This window comes from Megachile rotundata, chromosome 15, assembly GCF_050947335.1.
Source record: "Megachile rotundata isolate GNS110a chromosome 15, iyMegRotu1, whole genome shotgun sequence".
Taxonomy (NCBI): Eukaryota; Metazoa; Arthropoda; class Insecta; order Hymenoptera; family Megachilidae; genus Megachile; species Megachile rotundata.
The window spans coordinates 13,788,729-13,809,390 of record NC_134997.1 but is presented as its reverse complement, the minus strand read 5'-3'; the positions used below and the strand labels follow the sequence as shown (position 1 = coordinate 13,809,390).

Below are 20,662 nucleotides of genomic sequence, written 5' to 3'. Positions count from 1 at the left end.
CGATGGTAATCAGAATGATGAAAGGTCGATGGAAAAGGGCCGTAAAATTGTCAAAAGTAGCGAAAGAAGTTTGTCCGTCAGTCATGAGGGAATCTCGCCGCTGTAACGCTCGCAATTTGCATAGAAAACTTTGAAAACTTGCATCATACGTCTAGTGTACCGCTTATTTACGTCCACGGTAACGAATCCAGAAACTTCAGACATCGCTTTTACGGTGTTTCGTCGAGTAACGACGTACGCATCCACACTGTTTACCTTCAAAGGCGTCGCATTCGACGCGAAACAAACAGAGAGGAAAAAGGACACCTCCGTCGATACGTAATTTGTCACACTCTCTCGTGGCCATTCACGGCTCTAATTACACGCGTATCGCTCATTGAGCTTTCGCGTGAAAAGCTGGCCTCGTTAGCTGAAGCACGGACGCAAGCTGTTCTTTTTTTTCTTTCTTCTTGGCCGGACCGACGCGTCCCTCGCTCGAGCGACTACGACGCATCAGCTGTCACTGAAGGCGACTTTTCACCGTCTCCGGGATATAAAAGACGGCCATACTGACCCCGAATCGCGGGTTATCGAATCGTGCCTTCACCGAACAGATAGACATCGAGATGCCGTGCGTACTGACGTTACAGTGTGCCAGGCTTGCTCGCGTGACAGCGAGCGAAGCGTGCCTTTACGCTCGAGGCTTTCTCCTCGACTGGTAGCCACGACCTTCGCTCGTTTATCAGCCGAAAATTCACTTTGCGATTCCGCGTCGGGTTAAAGGTCTGTCGTGGAAGCTTGTGATACATTTTCGTTCCTTTTATTCTCTTCTTTAACAAATTGGCGTCGAAAGAACAACCGAGAAGACGATGGACTACGATAGGCGACACGGAGGATGGAACTGAGCAACGTCCTTCTTTCAGGTACATTTTTATTCAAGTTTATCTACCAGCTAATTTTGACTAAATAAGGCAAATGATTATCGTGCCGTTTTATCCGCGACATTATTGGACTCTTCCCTCGTTTGCCTAGAAATAAACAATTTACCGATTCGTTCGTATTTTACCACTTCCCGTCTGGTTTTTATTTATCCGTGACATATTCCATATATTAGCCAGACACCGTGGGTAATTCGTGTTCGTTGTTAAGATCGAGAGAAGCAGAGAAAGGTAGCAGCTACCGAAGAATCTTCTTAACCATGCTTTCGCCACTGATCGAGCTAGTTTCGCGATTCGAGGCCACAATTTGCTCGATGAATTCGTGTCAGGTGCCGATAATGGTAGTCAACGGCTAGAACAACGATCTAGCCTCGTAAAATTTTAGAAAGTGCTCCGGTACGCGTAACTTCCGGCCCCCTGGACCGATCCTCCTCCGTTTTCTGGTAGTTCGCGCATGATGGTGAGGTAGGTCGGCATAGTTTCCCGTTGATGCCGCCTTTCTATTCGAACCACTCGCCGAGAAACAAGGAAGCATAACGCGATAGCTACTGAAACACGGACGTATAAACGAACGGAAAAATGAATTCGCTTCGATCGCGAAAAAATATACATAAATGGATCCGCGAAGCAAGGGCTTTACCGTGGAGTCCATTAACAGAGTCAAGATAAAACCTTTCAGAGTTAGGACAGTTATCTTTTTATCGCGAGACCGAAATCCATCCCTTTAAAGACGAGAACATTGAAAGTCAAACAGTCGAACGAGTGAAATAAAAGCGAAAGAAATTAGGTCGATTGATAAAATAGGAAAGAGAAAAAGAAAAATGTATGAAAATCGAAGCGACACATTAGAGGAAATCCGTGTTCGCGCGGCGCCCGAAGGTTAGCAAGCCTCCTGGCGTCGCATCGCAGCCTAATAGAATGACTGGTCGTCTGACCAGCATAACCTCGTCGACCCATCGACCCCCTGCTATACGTTCCTGGGATAAACGTAGAGAGTAAGAGGCGTAAGAGGAAGAGGAGGAGGAGGAGGAGGAGGAGGCGGCGGAGGTGGAGAAAGGTGCAGGAGGAGGAAGAGGGTGGGCAGGGTCGAGGGTGAACCCCTTATTGATTTTTAGGGTGACACTGTCAACTGGCGAGTGTTGAGTCTCCCGCGACGGGAGGGACTTTGAAACGACGAGGAGCGAGAAAAAAATGTGGCGGCCAATGCGCCATTGCACCCGCGAAAAACATCCTCGTTCGCGCCTCTTTTCGCCGTTTGATCGACGGCGATCGTACGTCACGGTCAGGATCTGCCGTATCGTTAAGGAGATCAGGACCGTTTGATCGTTGGTCTAACGCGAGCCACGAAACATTTTTTTTTTGTTCCTGGTGCAAGAGTGGCGAGTGCGGTGGTGGCGGCGGTGGCGGCGGCGGCGGTGACAGAAAAGAGTAACTGTGGCGAGGCGCAGTCCCGTTGCGGTCGAGGGTTTAGCTCTCGGCGCAGGGCCGTACGCATCCGTGGGCGACGCTCCACGTGGAACAGCTGCCTTGTTCGCGTCGTTCTTGCATGTTTCAGCAACGTCTCGACCGTGAATCGTAGCTTAGTTCTCGCGAAACGATCGTCTCGGCCGTGGACACACGGCTCCTTTTAGCCTTGCTCGGTTAGGTAAAGCACGCCGCTGTGTCGTGAGTCGTCCATGAATGGGCAGCGAGTGACGCGTGTGTTTTCAGTAATTGCCTCTCGTACCTGATCGCTCCTTCGACATATTCTCGCCTGGTGACGCGTGTTCTTCGTGCTTTCCACGCTTTCTTGACCGTGCTGCATAGAAAGTGGCAACTCTCTTTGCCGTGCGTGGCGGAGAGATTCGAAGGAGCACACCGGTGTGTTTTTCGAGCGTCGGTCGTCGCGTAGGGGGTGAAAGCTTTCGATCGAGAATCAAAGGAAAGCGGTGCGGAAAATAACGAACGAGTGGCGGTGACGCGTGCTGGACCCGTCGTTGCGCCGATTATTTTCGCGTCTAGTTCGACCAGCGATGCACCGCTCTTCGTGGACGAGACAGCGTCTCGCGTTGTTTACAAATCGACGCTATTACGTTGCCGCACGTCGTGTACACACAGCGTTGCTCGCATGCAACAGGCGACACCGCGTTGCCAAAGTTTCCTCTTGATTAATCGATCGGAAATTACGGCCAGTCCGAGAGCGATAACTCCTCTCTGTCTCTCTCTTTCTCGCTCGGCGATTCGAATTAATCGCGCGCGGTCCATCGCCGGTGAACGACAACGCACGAGAGTCAGGGAGAGCCGAAGAAACGCGTAGACGCATTGGCGTAGACCGCCGAGGGCTCGTCCTGACGTTTCGGGGAAAAAAGTCCGTTGCAAAGTTTGCGGCTGCACGCGTGAGGAATATCAGTCGAGTAATTACGCGAAAGCTGGTGCTCCGCTTGGAATCGATACGAACGGATTACTTGCTCCGGTGTTTTGACTAAAAAGCGTGAAAAAACACCAGCTGCGTGCTCCCGTGACGCGCGCGTCGAACGGTCGAGCTTGATTCCTTAGAACATCGAGAGAAGCAGCCGAGGGATTAAACGACGCTGGAAAAAAACGACTACGAAGCTGTTACGCGTGTGCCTTGATGGGGTGTGCTTTCGGTGTGTTTGGGCGGGGTGTCAGGCAGTCGGTGCCGCATCGGCTCATGCAGCTAGTTTGCTAAAAATGGCAGCGTCGTTCGGTTTTCACCCGTGGAATAACAATTACTGGCTACGACCGAGGAAGAAATCCAGTTGACACCCGGGCGCGGGTAACCTACGAAGAACGGGGAGCAAGGGCGAACACGTGGTCCGTGAGGGAGCAATTCGTCCGGTTTACTATTCGAGGTGCGTGTGCTCGACTAGCTACGCCCCTGGCGCACGTGCGTACGCGTACTTCCACGAGTCGCGTCGTTGCGTGCGGTGCACCGTGCACGTGTGAGTGACAAATCGCGAGTGAAAGTGTCGGAGGTTAGTGACTTTTTTTTTCTATTTTCACGCTCTCCTCACGGGCTTTCTTGCACTTTTGCACGCGCCAACCTGTCTTGACAGCTGAAACTTGACGTTTCGAAGCGTCGGTGTCGACACCTTTGAACGGTCGAATGTTTACGATCGAGTCAGATCGCTGAACCGACCAAATCGAACACGAAAACATTTTCCTGGCAATAAGGGATAAATTTGCCTCGTGATTCCTGTGATTTTTATCGTTCGTTCGACGCGAGTTCAATGCGCGTAACAAAAATTATTCGGTAAATACGCGAAGAAGAGTCCCGTGGCGCCACCTGCGCGTTACGTCCCTGGCAAGGGTCGTCTGTTGACTCTGGTGGTGTTTATTCGCGCTTGCCTCTTCTCTCTCTCTTGCACCGGGTCATTTGTGTTTGGACGATCGGGAATTTTTTGCAATGTGACGGCAAAATGAATCAAGATTAGCGTGATGTCGGACCTGTGCACGCGCCTAACAGTGGGTGCGCGCCTGGATCTCGACTGGAAAACTGGCGGAACGTCTTGAAACAGGTCAAATATCACCGTGAAAATGCCGGCAACGCGACCGTACAGGTGCTTATTGTTATCAAACGGTTTCATGGTCTTCCACGAGACCCTTTATCGACAAACTGCGAATTCGGATTCTCCGACAGTTTCGTGAATCGTGCATCGTGCGTTCTAAGTGCCCTCGCGGCGGTGGGACTCGCGAATCGCGTTCCAACTACGTTATAGGTTAGGATACCGGCACATAACCTTAAAGTGACTCTCAAGCAATACTTTAATCGCTGTTTACGGAGGGATAGAGACGCAAAGCTTTCATGAGCTCTGTCGGTTGCGTGCAGTGTGCTGGCTAACATTAACTGTTTTCGCTGCGTGCTGATTCCTACCACAGTGGGTGATCGGTGCAATGGAATGAGCCGGATGATCACAGGACAATGAAGGCCAATGGGACAAACAATGGTGATTTCTGTTTGCTCCTTAGTTTATCAAGGAATCGTGTTATTCCTTAGTTCTATAACAAATTTCATTCAGTAGTACCGTAAATACTTCTTGTCACGAGCGTACAAAGTTTTGTGGGTATTGTTTACATTGTATCAACAGATTCTGTTTTTGATTCATGGTACAAGTAGGATGAATGAAACCTAGTACAGAATGTAGATGCAATAATCAACCTGTGGTTTGTGCATAAATTTTATTGTGCAGAAAAGAAAGCAACTACGTAATATCTTAAAGCGATACTAGCAAAAGTTACATAAGCAATAGGAAGCTATCGTATCAATAACAGATGCATACTGGCAATTTTAGGATTGTGTTGTATCTCAGTCAATGAGCAGATATTGTTGTATTAAAATCTTTGCTGCTGGGACATATAAATATTAACTTTCTTGCTGCGATATCTTTGTTGTTACAAGAAATATCTGTTGGTCTATTGTAAATGATACCAAAGCATACTTTGTTGCTTATAATTTCATAGTGCAGGATCAAATCCCTTATCGGTTGCTTTAACCAGACAACCAAAAGTATCGACACATAACTAAAATGCTAAATTTTGAAATTTCAGGCTGTAGCCGCCTAAATACGCCATTGGCAGCCACCACCACACTGGAGGATCCAGGAACACCAGCCTCTTGGAAGGGCCCGCCGCCGGGCTCGGAGGCATCACCCTTTACACCCAACTCCGTTGGTCAGGGTGGTGGCCCTGGCTCTGGTCCCTATAATAGTTCAGGTGGTCCACCGAGCAATGCAGCCTTTCAAGGACCGAGTCCTTTTCCCGGTAGTGCCGGTAGTCCGGCGGGTGCACCACCTTATCAAGGTCCACCTCCCGGTTCCGCGACGCCTCAGTACACTGCCTCACCCGCGCCGAGCGGTTCCTCGACCCCTGGTCCAGGACCACCACCGAATTCCTCGGGGTTCCCTCCACCGCCAAACAATTCTGGACCTCCTTACAATGGACCTGGACCAAGCCCGTTCGGCTCGCCTTCCGGTGGACCACCACAATTCGTGGGTCGACCCGGCTCCTCGGGACCACCTTTCGTACCTCCTGGAGCAGGAAATCCTCACTTTCCTTCGCACGGCCAGCCGTTCGGTGGACCCCAGTACGGTATGCCGCCGGGCAGTCCGTTTGGACCCGGTCATCCGATGACAGGACCCATTGGGCCGGGTCATCCCGCGATGATGGGACCTGGCGGACCCGTCGACAGAATGGACCAAGGGTGAGTCTTTGCAATCTTCATTTTTCTCATCCTTTGCTTATCAATTATGGGCTATGGCGTACCCATGCTTTTACGTTTAAACTTGTATAAATTTTTATTCCGGAAACGTTTTCAAAGAATGAGGATCCAGAGAAATTGTTCGCAAAAGGGTTAACGGTCAGATCCTTAATTGATAAGCAACTGTATTAAGTCGAAAAGGTACCCACGATCTTAGCGAATGAAATTAGTGCATGCTATTCAATCGTTTCGTCTCGAGCAAAAATAAAACGTGCTCAGCAGTGTAGCGTAAGGGAGGAACATTGCACGCAGCAATGACACAGCGCGTATGAAACGTAAAACTCTCGTACAGAGTATGCAAAACGAACAAATTCGTGTTCTCTTATTTCTCGATCGCGATATCATCGACAAGCTATCTTTGCTTTGCCCGGCAAATTCAAAAACTCGTCATCATTAACGTGTAAAGCAACGTGTCGAACGTTGTCAGGCTGCTAAACATTCCTAGATAACATGGTTCACAGGTAGCTACCATTATTTATCACTCGCGTCCCGGTTAGTCCGCATTCTTGCCTGATAATCCTGCTTCGACAGGGCAGCGTTCTTGCCCTCTGGAAGTGATCTTGAATCGTTTGCATCGTCCTCGATGCTCTGCCAGGCAAACTCGTTCTCGAAATCGGTTACGTTCGAAACGAGCTTTCTTTAGTTTACACGATAAGCATGTACCGTCTACGAGGCGTTAAAAATTGTTGCGACTAGTCTTCGAACGAATTCGAGTTTCTCGTAATTTGTTGAGAAGCACTGTCGGTAAAATCAGATTGTATGAAATCGAGATTGCGCGTGCATTTTTCTTAACCGGTTGCCAAACTTTTTCTTCGTTCGTTGCCAGACCGTGCGAAAACATATTGTCTCGTTGTTAAGTATCGTTTTTGCGAACGAAACGAGCCAGGATTGGCCGCGCAGACGAAGAAACCTGTAATGAACGGCGCCAGCAGTGAATTTCTCCGTGCTAAACTTGGCAGCCGTGTCACTGATTCGCTTATCTGCGATCTAGATTATCGATGCGTTCGAAAAATTCGCGTTATCCACGTTCTCGCTGTTTCTATGCCTCTAAACCAGTACCTTACGTTTGCTGAAACATGCTATAACTTATCCGGAGGGTTGACCGGTCCACTTAGATCACCGTGAACCAGTTTTTCCAAATAGTTCTCTGACAAACGTCTTTAGAGGCGTGACTCTAAAACGAACCGAGGGCGTAGAATTTCCTTGCACCGATACTTTAGAGACTGGATTAAAATAAAACTTGCTCCTCGTTTATCTCTGACCAGATCGGTAGATATCGAACGTTAATAATTTTTTACAGTCTGAAACTGTGGATGTTTTCGCGTATCGGAAACCTACAATGCGTGGGCACGTACGTTCCAAGTTTATAAGTGCCGCGAATCTCTGTAAACTGTTGAGGGAAAACTGATGTACCGCTAATGGTACCCTTAGTCTCGGCTGTTTGTTTCTAGCGATCGTAAGATGTTCCCAGAATTAGAGTTCTAATTTAAATTGGAGGAATATCGAATGATCGAGAGGAGCCGATACTTCGGTTCTTCTGTAATGCTTCGCTTACCCATATTTAAGCGACGACTGCAAGTACTTTTGCTCATTTTATAAAGAAACTTTGTTAAACATTTTATCGTATAATTTGGGAACATGCATATTTCGATAGGTTTCGATACATTGATAATTTTAATAGGATTTATTAACTGCGAAGAAAGTCGATCAGTCGAATTTATCTCTGTTCGATACGATCAGCAAGGGGAGGGAGTATGCGAGTCACTTAATACGAGTTTTAATTTCTGTCAAGGTTTAATTAACCCCAGGTAGCCCTATAATTTTCTCGACGTTGAACAATTGTCTACCTGTCGCAACTTAGTTCGCACTTTCCCCTTCCATTCTTCGTGGCAAGTTCACTCCACGACGAAGAAATTGCAGTAAGATAAATTAACGAGAATGAAGTGGACTTTTGTAGTCTGTTCCTTCTCGTCGTTTCTCTTCTTTTCGTGCCTTCTTTCTCTCTTTTTCTTTGTTTTTATTGCATTGTAACCAGCAACGCGTATTGTTTGAAAAGGGGTAAGCGAAGGGAGGGAGAGTAGAGTTCGAGGATAAAATAACGGCGTGTCACGATCTTGGCAGGGATTGTACCGCGGGAGGTGACGCTATGCTTTTGTAGGAGGTAGTACGCGACCCACCTCCCCTTTTCTCCCTAAAGCCTCCTAGCCACCCCGTGTTACGGAGGACGGGTGAACCAACGAGTGGAGGGAGCTCGAGGGGTGCAAGGGTGGCACGAAGGTTCTCATATTTCCTGGCTTTTAATTTTTCGTGAATATCATGGTTACCGAATTTCTTTTTTCTCCTTTTTCCTATCGGCCCTATTATTGCTTTCGCGATTCTTCGAATTCGATTGTATCGATATTTCAGAAATACTCGACTTTTCAATTAGACAGTTTCGAATTAAATTATCGCCCTATACCTTTGCACTCAGCTTTCTCACAAATCATTTTCCCTGAAATTCGAGATTCAAAAGTCAAACTCAGAAATCTCAACTATTTTACTGATCCATAAAAGTCTGCCGTGCAGAGGTTAAATTAATATTTCTTTTTATTTGCCAACACTCATGAAATTATATGATAGGAAAAATCTGAAGTAATAAATTTTTTGGAAAATGTAAAAGTTGATTGAGAACCGCTCGAATCCTGTAGCTACCCTCTCCCGCTGTTCCTTGCTTCCAGGGGTTTGGGTAGCGAGCGCAAGGTGGAGGTTGGAGGAGGGGGGTAGGGCAAAGGGATGGGACGGGACGGGGTGGTATAGGTGTAGGTAGAAAATCGAGGATGGGGTGGCGATCCGTCGTCGGTCTGGGCCCTAGCAGCTCGTGCGTCCGCCGAGCGTAGCGTTTACGCCGTTCGCGTGTGTAAAAGGGATCCTCGCGAGCATTGGCCATCGATGGCGCGCGTTTCCATACCGTTTGTCTCAGGTCGTGGTCGAGGCCGTGGTTCCACGCTGTTACTCCCGCTAACGTTTCAGAAAACGAGCACGAGAAATTCGTATCGCTTTATAGCGGTCGCTTGGCCGCAAGGAGGGTCTGTTTGTACCGCGTTCTCGAAACGGGTAATGGTAATTGATCGGTAACCCGTAGAATATCTCGGTTTTCGGTCAGGTGTATACGCGAGGGCTTCCGATCGATCCACAATTTTTAGTTAAACTTTTCAATCGAGGTACCATTCCTCGATTAAAGCGACTTATTAAGAGACCTAACGTGCGAGGATAGGAGATTCTACGTTAGGTTTTCTTGCAGCATCGTGAGGAATTTTAAATAGAAGCTATATCAAAGGATAGCGGAAAACCATCGAATTTGATCGAAAGATTTCTCGTTGATACGGTGTGTTTTCAGTAGTTGATAATTAATAACCCACGAGTAACTTCGCCGATAAAAATAAAAGGTGTAATTAAAGTTCACACGTACGAATCGTAGCTCGCGTTCGAGTTAAATTAATATTTATAACTTCGGTTCAATTCGTTGCGCCTGGAAATACTATTATTAATTAATTGTTAATTAATTTGTTACACGAGAGTCGTGCAGTTGCAGTTATGCATTTCGTTGGAGAAAAAGGGCCAGCATAATTAATACCGAACAACAATTACCAACTCGGTTGCGACGTTGTAAATCGTATCAGCTGTTAGGGAGAATTCTGTCCGCGTTTAAAAATAAAAGTATAGGAGTTCGCCTACGTTGCAAAGTTTTTGGTTTATCCAATTGAGAGTGCTCTTATGAGGTGCTCGAAATGATCCGATAAGGGAAACGAGAAGATATCACGAAAGAGACAGATAAGATTCGTTAAAAATAAAAACATTAGCCGACGAGAGCGTCGACGACTTCGAAGCGGTAGCGTGGTGGCCAAAACGTTCAATCGACGATCGATGGCCAGCGGAACTTCCGTCGTCGAAGACGCACAAACGGATAGCTAAGAAACAAAGATCGAAAGTTGGAAAAAACGATACGTCGTTCTTTTTTCCAGGAGGGTCCATATTCTTCTCGTGCATTATTAGCCGCGATGGCGGTGCACCGAGGAAAGAGATAGTATTGATTTTTACCGATATTTAGCCGTGGAATTATCCCCTCTCACCTTCTCTCTTTCTCTCTCTTCGTGTCTCTTTTTCTTCCACTCTTTTCGTTCCAGCTCTTTTCCTCCTTAGAGCCGTCTGTCTCTGCTTCCTTTACTGCCATGATCCACCTCTTCTCTCTTCGAACCCCTTCCTCCGATGTAGCTGCTTCACCCTTGTCCCCCTCTGGACCACCCAATACTAGCTACCGGCACCCTTCGCGAATCCTCGAGGAAACTGGGTGCCGAGAAACAGAAAATCTGAATACCTATGACCCGGAAGGACGTTTCTATGCTAAGTACACGGTGAGCAACGATCAAACGGTCAGGTCTCCAGATAGCTGTCTCGTGCATCAACCAGGCGTCGTCTAGTCGTTGTTGCGTCGTTGACGAATATCGTTCTTTACTCGAAATGCCGTGGAATCCCTTTCACCGCTGCATGGCCTAGCGATAATTTACCACGCGTTTTATCGACGCGTGTTCGGTCGTCACGCGTTGCGCTATCAGGAAGCTCTGGTAATTTTCCGCGAACGGCGATACCGTCAGCGGCGTCTTAGAATTTACCCTCGCCGAAAAATTAACCATCGTCGTTGTTCGCGATCTTGATAAAGCCATTTGGAAACTTAAGAGAGCAACGAGCGAAGTACACGCCATCGGAGAGCAGATTCGCTCACCTGGTCAACAACTGGAACTTTCCAGCCACCGAATAGTACCGTGGCGTATTATCGACTGCCTGTATTCTTTGGCCGTTATTGCTCGGTCAGGAAGCAAGCCTGTGTCCTTTTTTTCGATACTCCTGGCGACCTCTGTCCGTCCCGACTGGGAATCGCTGGTTTCCGTGGTTTTTATCTTTCGGTACGGTAGCTAGTTCCATTCGTAATCGGCGCTGAACAGGATTCAGCGAATCGACGACGGAGAATGGGAACCTCTAATTTATAAGGCCAAGATGAGCTCTAGTGAACGGAGGGAGAAACGGAGATAGAGAAAGAGAGAGGCTCTTACTAAAATTCAAAAGTTCCTCGACGAAAGTTTACGATGCCGTCTAGCCGGCGCGTCGCTAAGATTCTGTCTCCCGCTCTTCCTCCTTCTTTCTCTTATCCTTTGCCCTCGGTCCTGTCCTGGCCATGTAAGGATCTTCCTGCGCCACGAGAACGTTACTTCCTTGTATACCCTACACTTTCGAGCGTTTAATCCAATTGCAGTCGATGAATGGACACGCGTGAATCGCTATCAAGGAGGATAAATACCGTAATCGTCGATGTAGAGGAGATGATATTTTTGGTTAATTTTGTAAGCGAAAGGACGAGTCGCGGTCAGGTTGCGTCTTTCGTTACCTGAACGCCGGCCAGAATAAATTAACCGTCATAAAGTGTTTTGACCCCGGAGGGTGTGCACAGGGTGCCTTAACGAGTTTTAATCCGGATAAGAAACGATTGGCACCCCGCAGACCGCGTGTAACGGTACACCAGCGTTAAATGTTGGGTATGGTCAGCGACCCACGGAGCTATCTGGCCGCTCTTGCTATTCGTTACATTAGAATGCGTTTGCATTCTTTATTCATCGACCGTCCACCGAAACGCTTCCGATTTTATTCACCGTACGAAACAACTTTTTTTTAAACCAATTCTTTTGCTCGAAATTTGAACGCCTTCGAACACTTTACTCGAGTATCTCGAAGTTCGTATTAAGTCGTGATTCTAAACCAGTCTCGAGGTGTATACGAATATTTAGCGTGGACATTTATTTCTCGGACCGCCCACGATGATTCTAAACGATGCTTTTTCCGTCCTGTTCGTCGATCGAATTTATCGGCGCTGTTTCAAGGTTCGCCGTCTTCAGGAATTCCTGATCGATAAAATGGCTGGACGGGTTCTGACGAATATTTCTCTCATTTGCAAACGGACGAGTCAATTTGAAAAATCGGTATAATTTAGTGGGGAAGTAGGGAAACCTTGGACCTCCATAAATAAAGGACACGCGACAAATGGCCACGTAGAAACAATTAGCCACGATGCTGCGTTCTCGGTGCATCTGCATCGGTCCTCGAACGTTTGTGCCTCCCTTACGTGCCACCAGGGAATGAGTCACTCTCAATTCTTGGCACAATCGCACATCTGGTCATAGACGGATTGTCCTCGTTCCCGGGGCCCAGGGCTCGTGCGCGCTGGCTCCCTCTTTCGAACATGTCGAAAACGTACTAGATTTGTTGGAATTTCTTGATATTATAAAAGTGGTAGGTAAAAGAAATTAAGAAGTATGTAAGGATCTGTGGAGGAAGCTCCAACGAAGAGAGCAAGGTTTAAATATTACGTAAAAACAAAAGCGATACGGGTATTTCACGGGCGATCCGAAGGAGCAATCAGAGTTTCTCGGCATAGTTGGTTTACGTTAAAGACTCGATTGAAAGTCCTTGTTCGATTCGTAGGAACTTGGCGAACTCGAACGGGTGAAACAATTAACAGCGGCTCGAGGAAAGAAAGAATAGGAAATCGAGTGTTCAACGGCCGCAACGAGGATCAAATTCCACGGGAAATCGTTATTTCGTTCGGCTTTGCGCGTTTCCCGTCGCGTTTTCCATTTCTTCAACAATTTCCGGCTCTTTCTTCGCGAGTTACTCGATCCTTCTCGTCGAAAGCTTGCTTACCCTTCCTCGCCTCTCTTTTCATCCCCCTACCACGGCCGACGAATGCGACGTGAGCCATTAGCGCAGGTCACGGCGTTATTAAAGACAATGAAGCAAACTTTATACGAGTCGGGGGTACGGGGCCAATTACTTGGCAATTAGTCGAGCGAGCAACAAGTGAGCATCGCCACGGACCTCTCTAACTCTCTCTCTCTCTTCCTCTTGTTCCTTCTTCGTCTTCTCTTTGGACCACCTTCTCGTTCGCCTCTCGCTCTTCGCGAACACCTTCGTCACGTTGCTGGAGACAGGCTTACCGATGCCCTTTCGATTTTCTTCCTTTCCATAGAGTCGATGTACCGTTGCTGCCCACCATTTATACCGTTGCTATTTCCGAATATATCATATGTTCCCTTATACTGATCACGTCGTTGATTTAAATTAGAAAATCGTAAATTCTGTACACTAGCTATAAAAATATAGCTAGTTACCAATAATTTTGCGCGTAACGCAGACTTGCCAGAGTCAAAAATCCCATGAAACGTCGAGAAGGTGTTAATACTAATTATCATTTTTAAGCACCTTTTTCCATCGCCGATCGAGGGAACTAATCCCGTCTTTTCTACCTGATTTCACTTGGGACTCATTAACGCGTCCGTAATTGGACGTACCGTTGTAATTGCGAGTCACGTGAGCGTCGAAACCAGATCTTCCAGTGGCCTTAAAAAAGGAGGCTCTTTCGTAATCAACATTTCAATTTCGGCTCAATTTCGAGATTACGTAAAACGGGCACGGTATCGAAGCGATAAAAAAACGGTATTAACGTAGTAAAAATTTGGTGTTTATTAAAGTCGATTTCTCCAGAGATAGATAAAATCCCTTTCGCCTCGAATTATCGTGTCACGGTCGAAAACATTCATTTTTACCCGTTATCCCAGCGACAAACGAATAATCCCATCGAACGAAATTTTATACAAACACAACACCCTCGCTCATTATTTATGACCACTAGACGGTTGCATTAAAAATAATGATGCTGCGCCACGGTCGTTCCCTGCCAAGCGCGAGAATCAATGAAGCAATTAAATTGATAAGTTTGCCTCGTTATATTTTCATTCTTTTGTAGCAGCAATCAAATCCATGAAATTACGTTGTACACGCGCGGACATTATTTTCCCCGCTTCATGCCCGAGGATGTAGTCGGTTTAATTGTAATAGAATTATTATCGCATTTATTTCGACCGTCAAGTGCCTCGAAGAAGCTCGTGCCGATTATAATTATCAGAGACCGAATGTGCTCGTCTTTTTTTTTATCGGAATTCATTAAACGGTAATTTTAGATCGATCTAATATAATACCTGTTCTAGCTTCAACTTTGATTCGTGATCAATTTTCTGCCCGCGATTTTTGACTTCGACAACCGGGTATTATGTAGATCGTCGAGCATTCAGGTAGACAGGAAGAGTAGGAAGAGGGGTGCAACACGCGTACACTCTCCATCAAGAGCAATTTTCTAACTTTCTCACTCATGTTGTAATTCATGAAATCACCTACAATGACTAGTTATTTTCCTATCAATTATCTGTTGATTTTAATTAACATATGAAAGTCCATTGATCGATAAAGCGAAGAAATATTATTTTATCCACCGATTAGCGTTTTAGCAACAAAATGACATTTGCGTCTCGAGCGAGACCTCAAGAACGAGAAATTCCGGTATTTTTCGAGATATTCCCTTCAAATTCTCGAGGCATTCGTTAGGTTTCTCTATCCAAGATAGAAGAAGGGAGAGAGAGGTAAATGGCAGCCAATCGTGGTGCAATTTGTTCCGCAATAACGGAATGATGTACCGCGATTAAAATGCCGGCAATTAAAGCACCGACCGAGAAAGAGTGATGGACACCGCGGTGAACAAGATTTTAAGTGGCTGTCGCGGTTTCGTAGAGGCGGCATCGTCCACTGATAAAACTGGTAGGTGCAAGATAATAATGTTACACGACCGGAGGTATATCCGATGGAATTATATCTCGAGGCGAGTTAATGAATTCGTGACGCGTGCCACGCGATTGCCACGCACCAATAACGTAGGATACGGCTTCCGGAAACAGATACGGATCAATTAAATCGTGCCTCGAACACGTGGTAGGTGTTCACCGACTCAGGAAGAACCCGTCACCCGATCGTTTACGATCGTTAAGTAATACGATTAGGATTTTGATTATTCAAACTGGAATACTGAACGGACACCTACTAACCGACATCATTAACGTGTTATCGATAACAGCTTATTTCGATATCGGTTATTAGCGAAAAATCGATAGCTGCGCTAATAGATTTCGAAGCTGAATGGACACGGTTTATTAAATCGAATAGAGAATTTTGTCAAATATTTCACGAGTGTTTTCTTTATTTTGGAGATATGTATCAGTGGTAGTTCGAATCGCGTTTCGGTAAAGGGGATGCATCCCGCGACCGGGGGGTTTCGATGCAAAATATCGCGGCTACTTTTGCATCGTCCTGTACCAAGCAACCCCCGCGGGGGTGGTAGGCGAAGGTGGATGGGGTTGCGGCGGGCGTTTTTCAAATAATTACATCGGGCTGCGGTGGTGGTGGGTTGCCATGGCAACCGCAGTGCCTTCAGCATCCTACGAGTGAAAGCAACCGGGCAACCGTGCGATGCAACCCGGTTCTCTCCCTTTGCCCTCAGACTTCCTACCAACTCGAAACGTTTCCCTTGGACCATTTGCGTTTCGACGCCGGCAACCTTCAATGCCGAATCGAACAAACGATACACCGCGGATTAGTAATCCCTCGACGTAATAATTTTATTAACATAACTATCTACTTCGTTCGCCCTGTTTCGGCACGTTCGAGCACATCCATCTCTCTTTTAATCTTCAGGAATATCGTAGTCTTAACAAGATCTGAAGTTGGGTCTTGAATGACCAAATATTCGATAGTGGCAAATAAGATTTGTTACAGCGTAAGAGGATTGATCTAGGGCAACAGCGGATGAATATTTGTCGTTGTTTGTGGCGTAATTTCGCAGCGGTTAAACAGTTGCAGGAATTAGTAGAAATGTTGCGTAATAAAAGGGTTTATTTAGCAACGAGAGGGTGTTTAGAGTAAAATTACTGGCAAAACCTTGCTTTGTAATGCACGCTTTTAAATGCTCGCTGCAACGGAGGAAGTAGCTTCCTTCGTTTGAATATGCGTGGAATAATGCTTTCAATTGCGCTCGTCGTTAACGTTCGCTTCGAATTGCGTCATTCTAATTTCAGCTGATTAGGATAATCCTACGAACAAGGGACACTGCGTTAGATCACTGCTGGTGGCTCTGGCCCCGAGCACAGCCGGCAGACACCTTAATTAGAGGTTTTTCTCGGTTGTTAAACTCTTTAGACGGCTTCTATATACGCTTTCACGGAAAATTCTCGATTACTTTTTCATCCGAAGATTGGCAACATAAAGTTACACGACCTTGACTTCCCGTTACAGAGCTGTACGCAACGCGCGGCCACTTAGAGAATTTTACGGCCACGATCGTAAATTCTCCCTAGACGGGGCGTGTAAATTTTACAGTGACGTTACGCGATCAAGGGTGCTTGGTTGACCAAATTACTCGTATGAAAATCTTCGAGTACTCGAGATTCCCACTCGATAATTCGTTAGCGGGGTGAAATTTTGTTGACGCAAGATATCGACGGAAATAAGGGGTTGGAAGAAGGTCGACAAGGTAAGGCGAGTGTAGGACAGCGTTACGAATCGACGTGGCCACTCGCGAACTCGCCTCCTCTCGTTCCTTCCACGATGCGCTCGACCTACTAGCGACCTACACAGCTAACCTGACGTGCCACGGGTCAAGCAGGACTCTGGAGAGTCGCGAGAGATAGAGAAGGGAAAGGAAGTAGGAGTGCGAGCAAGAGAGGGTAACAGAGGGTTGGAGTGGGGTCAGTTCGTGACACGACCACCTGTGGAAGCAGCCGGTAGCTACTTCTTGTTTGCTGTTTGCGCATACCTACCTACCTACCTACCTACCTACCACTTATACGTACTACTACGTATTACGTAGGCGAACCACCAGCCGATGACCGTGGTCACGGTTAGAACCGAAATTACCACGCTTCCGTATGCACTTCCTTCCTCTACGCTTTTCGATGCATCCGCAAGAAGGTCCCGAAACTTTCGGAAAATATAGCGAACTTGGGTCCACTCGCGAGAGGTACGGAGGAGGCTAAATATCAAACAGGTTAGATTTATCGAGGCCGAGGTAGAGCTTCAGAAGAATTTAACGGGGTAGTGAAAATACTAATCCCTAGAGTGCTGCGGTATATGCTAGTAGTAACATTCCGCGTTAGGTCTGCTAAAAGCGATACTTCGAACGAGATATTTGGATGAGATGGCAAAGTTTCCATATATTTATCGTTAATATTCGATGCTGTTAGGTCAAGAAATAAAGATACCGGTGCTCGTAGATTTTTTCGAATCGCAAGCTTGATCTGATCGGGTGCATTAACATTCGTAACGACGTAACGAATCGGGTCTGGGTGGAAAAGCCCGGAGTGCCAATTAGGTGGCGCCTGAAACGATGACGTGGAATGACTGATGACGAGATTAACCGCGGAGGTTAATGTTCTCCTCCTTTTTTCTTGCTGAATAATATTACGATTGAATGCGTTTCTTTGATTCTTCCCTTTTTACTTCATCCGACACAGGTAGTTTACTCGAAACTGCGCGTCTTTGAAGGTTCTCTGTATTCTTGATGATGATTACGGTAATGCAGGGTGATTTCGTTGCAAATTGTAGCGAAGATTGAAAAAGTTTTTGCGAAACGCGCTCAACGGGATTAACGTATGAGATGAAAAAATTATTTCTCACGAAATAACCTTAGTTCGTGTACGCGGAAAGAGGGAACTGATATCGAGGACAGATTTAGGGAGGTTCGCAACAGTCATCGTGCACTGCAAATTGTGTTATCATGCATTATTTTGACAAACATTTGTCGCGCGTTGCAAATCGTCCAATAAAACGGCACAATTTGCCACGGCATTTAGACGTAATTATAACTTAACGGCCAGGCCGTCTGTTTGCTATTGTTATTGCAATGGTAACCACGTTTAGGTTCATTCGCGCTGTTCACAAATCATTCCAACGCATCGCATGTTCGCGAATTATGTTCGTCGATCGAACTCGCGTCCATTTGTAAAATTAATATTTTAATTCAGATTAAAATTTCACATACATTTATTGCTACATACTAAATTTTTCGAAATTCACGCTTCGGAATTACCTCAGTTTAATTACAGTTAATACTGCTCGGAATATAAGCATATTATATTGGAGTAGTAACATTGCAGCTTCATCAGTGTACTCTTTATACAGAACTCATATTCGTGTACCAGATACGATCATAGGAATAGTTTCCTTTTGGATACGGCTTACACACGAAAGCTTCAAACAGTATTAACCCTCTATGCACTCCTGTAACTTTGGCGTAACATATCAAATTTCTATCGTAAATTCAAAATTTCCTTGCTCGCCATTTCCTCTGTACTTTACGAGCTGTGTGTACTGTAACGAGTAAATTATAAAACGACGTTACAAACGATACCTTATATTTTATCTGGGAGCTTAATAAAATGGAGGATTACGCAAAGTCTCGAATACCATCGACGGTAGATAATACTTTGAGAATTCGGAAGTTCAGGCTTTTGGAAATTTGGAGATTCGAGGTTTTGGCAAGAGTTTTAAGAGTTTGTAAATTTGTTAATTTGGAAATTTAGATATGTATTTGGAAGCTTTGGATATTGGAATCGTGCGAAAAGGTAAGAGGTTGATATTCTCCTGGCTGGGTGGAATTCCGTTCGTAAAGTGTGATGTAATAACACGAAAGTACGCGGTATCGCCACAGGTATGATATACGCGCCGCTTAATAGTACTACGTCCATTCATGCAGCGAGTCACCGGCAGCTTAGCGCTCTATTAATCACAGATTATTATTCATGCGCCTACCGGCGGTCCGTGGCGCTTTTAGCCGACTTTTGTCGCCCCCATTGCCTTTTAAAGCTCTCTTCTCGCGTGTTTCTGCTCCTCGTTTCGCCTTAACAGCTTCCTTTTCTACGCCTGCAGCCTCTTCTCTTTCTGTCCGCGTACCTGAATTCTTTTCGGTTCCTTTCGGTGCCGCTTCATTAATCCGGCACGCGATGAAAACGGAATCAAGGTGGCTAATCGTGAGTGCCGAAGCGAAAAGAAGAAAGAGATCGGATATCGTATGGCTACGCTTAATTGATTTCTCCGCGAATGTCTCGAAGGACCGTTTTCTCCTGTTAACTGTTCCGATGACGTATATATACGCTTTCGATTGTCCGGTAGGTCGAGGTGTTCGAATACGGTTCGAAAACGATACGTTGAACGAGTTAATTCGCGAAACCAGCAGGGTTGGCGCCACGTCGCAAGAACCGGCTAAATAGATCGTATTTACATTTCTTTCATCCGCACGGAATTCCGAACACGGTGTCACGTTTCCCTTTAAGGATTCAACGCTTTTTATTGACGCGACTCGACGAGATAAGAGACTCGAATAGAGACAGAGATACATACTCGTCGCTACCGATATCCTGTTACCTCTATCTTTTTTACAAGCGATAGAGTCACAAAAAAGGGTGTTACACCAGAAGGAAAAAAGATTGTTCTCACTTTTTTCCTCGGATCCATTCAGAACAAACGAAAGAAAAAGCGGCGACACGAACCTCGTGTTCTTCCGACGTTTTTTCTACCTCGCGTACACGCATAGGCGCCGAATTTTTTTTGTCCTCTTAAAGGCGATACTCTGTCGCGTTCATGTGGAATACGAGAGCGATCACCGTGCTCTTAAGAGACGGTTCGTTTGCCGCGTGTCGATGTTTTCGCTCTCGATGCCGGTATTCGTACCCCGTTCACGTTACGGCTGTCGGTTTTTTGCCGCCGCTTCGGAGACGAATGATTAATTATTGCGTCGACCTCTCATCCCGCGAGTGTCAGTGATCTCGGCAGGTTCGATGCAAAAAAGGGAGCGAACGACTTTATTTCCTGGTGAGGTGCGTTCAATTTCGCATCGATTACGGCCTGTGCCGAAACTTGAGCCATCAATCGCGATTAAACACAAGGGCGCAATAATAAGGTTTACAACACTTAGCGGTTATTTCTTCAAATCCGTCAACTAGCGACGATCTAACGCGTTTTGCTCGGTGAAAAATAGAGAAAGAATCGCGTCGATCTAAAAACGGACACAGCACGCGCAAGGACAAGGGATTATACCGTGCTGCTGTACACCGTGAGAGGCAAGTCAGTTTCCAAGGACGTCGAACATCCCGTCTTTTGTCGAACGAACGAAAAGAGAAAAAAAATGAAAAGCCGGAGGGGGACGGTCGAAGAAGAGGAGGAAAAGAGAGAAAAATATATTGGAAGGAAACGAGATGCAAATGTATTCGCTTCACGGTGAAGTGAAGCGGGCGAAAGTGTGCGGAGAAGGTCAGTCTCCATCGGCGACAGGTGATTACATATACGCACGAGACGCCGGAATTCAAGGTGGAGGTGAATTACCTGGCTGGGATTTGAGGTTAGGTCGCCACCTTCTCGGCTGACCCTGACTCGAGGTCTCCGAGTATCCTTCGTCTTCGGTATCCTTGATCGATGGCAACGCGTGCGCTCCGTTTCCTTAGAATCTCGCGTGTCCACCGATTCGATTCTTACGCACGACCGAACCTTCGTTAGATTCCAATCTACATTCCGCGGTTACGTTACG

General features: G+C 46.3%; 1 protein-coding gene and 1 long non-coding RNA gene across 9 annotated transcripts in view; one reads left to right on the top strand and one right to left on the bottom strand.

The window, feature by feature from the left end:
- LOC143265833 (uncharacterized) overlaps window positions 1-20,662 on the bottom strand; it is a 47,495-nt gene that overhangs the window by 1,809 nt on the left and 25,024 nt on the right. For 2 of the 6 annotated variants that reach the window (XR_013040582.1, XR_013040584.1), the window contains exon 1: window positions 256-532. The exons of 1 other annotated variant lie outside the window; for it this stretch is intronic. This is a non-coding gene — a long non-coding RNA (uncharacterized LOC143265833). Of the gene's footprint in view, window positions 1-142; window positions 608-20,662 lie in introns of those variants that run through there. 3 more of the 6 variants (XR_013040583.1, XR_013040585.1, XR_013040586.1) reach the window with 3 other exon arrangements.
- Window positions 787-20,662, top strand: part of Chi (LIM domain-binding protein 2 Chi) — a 95,165-nt gene continuing 75,289 nt past the window's right edge. For 2 of the 3 annotated variants that reach the window (XM_076540083.1, XM_076540081.1), the window contains exons 1-2: window positions 787-902; window positions 5,466-6,117. In XM_076540083.1, the coding sequence (XP_076396198.1) occupies window positions 875-902; window positions 5,466-6,117 (680 nt within the window). In that variant the 5' untranslated portion in view covers window positions 787-874. Of the gene's footprint in view, window positions 903-2,504; window positions 4,865-5,465; window positions 6,118-20,662 lie in introns of those variants that run through there. The other variant, XM_076540082.1, reaches the window with a different exon arrangement.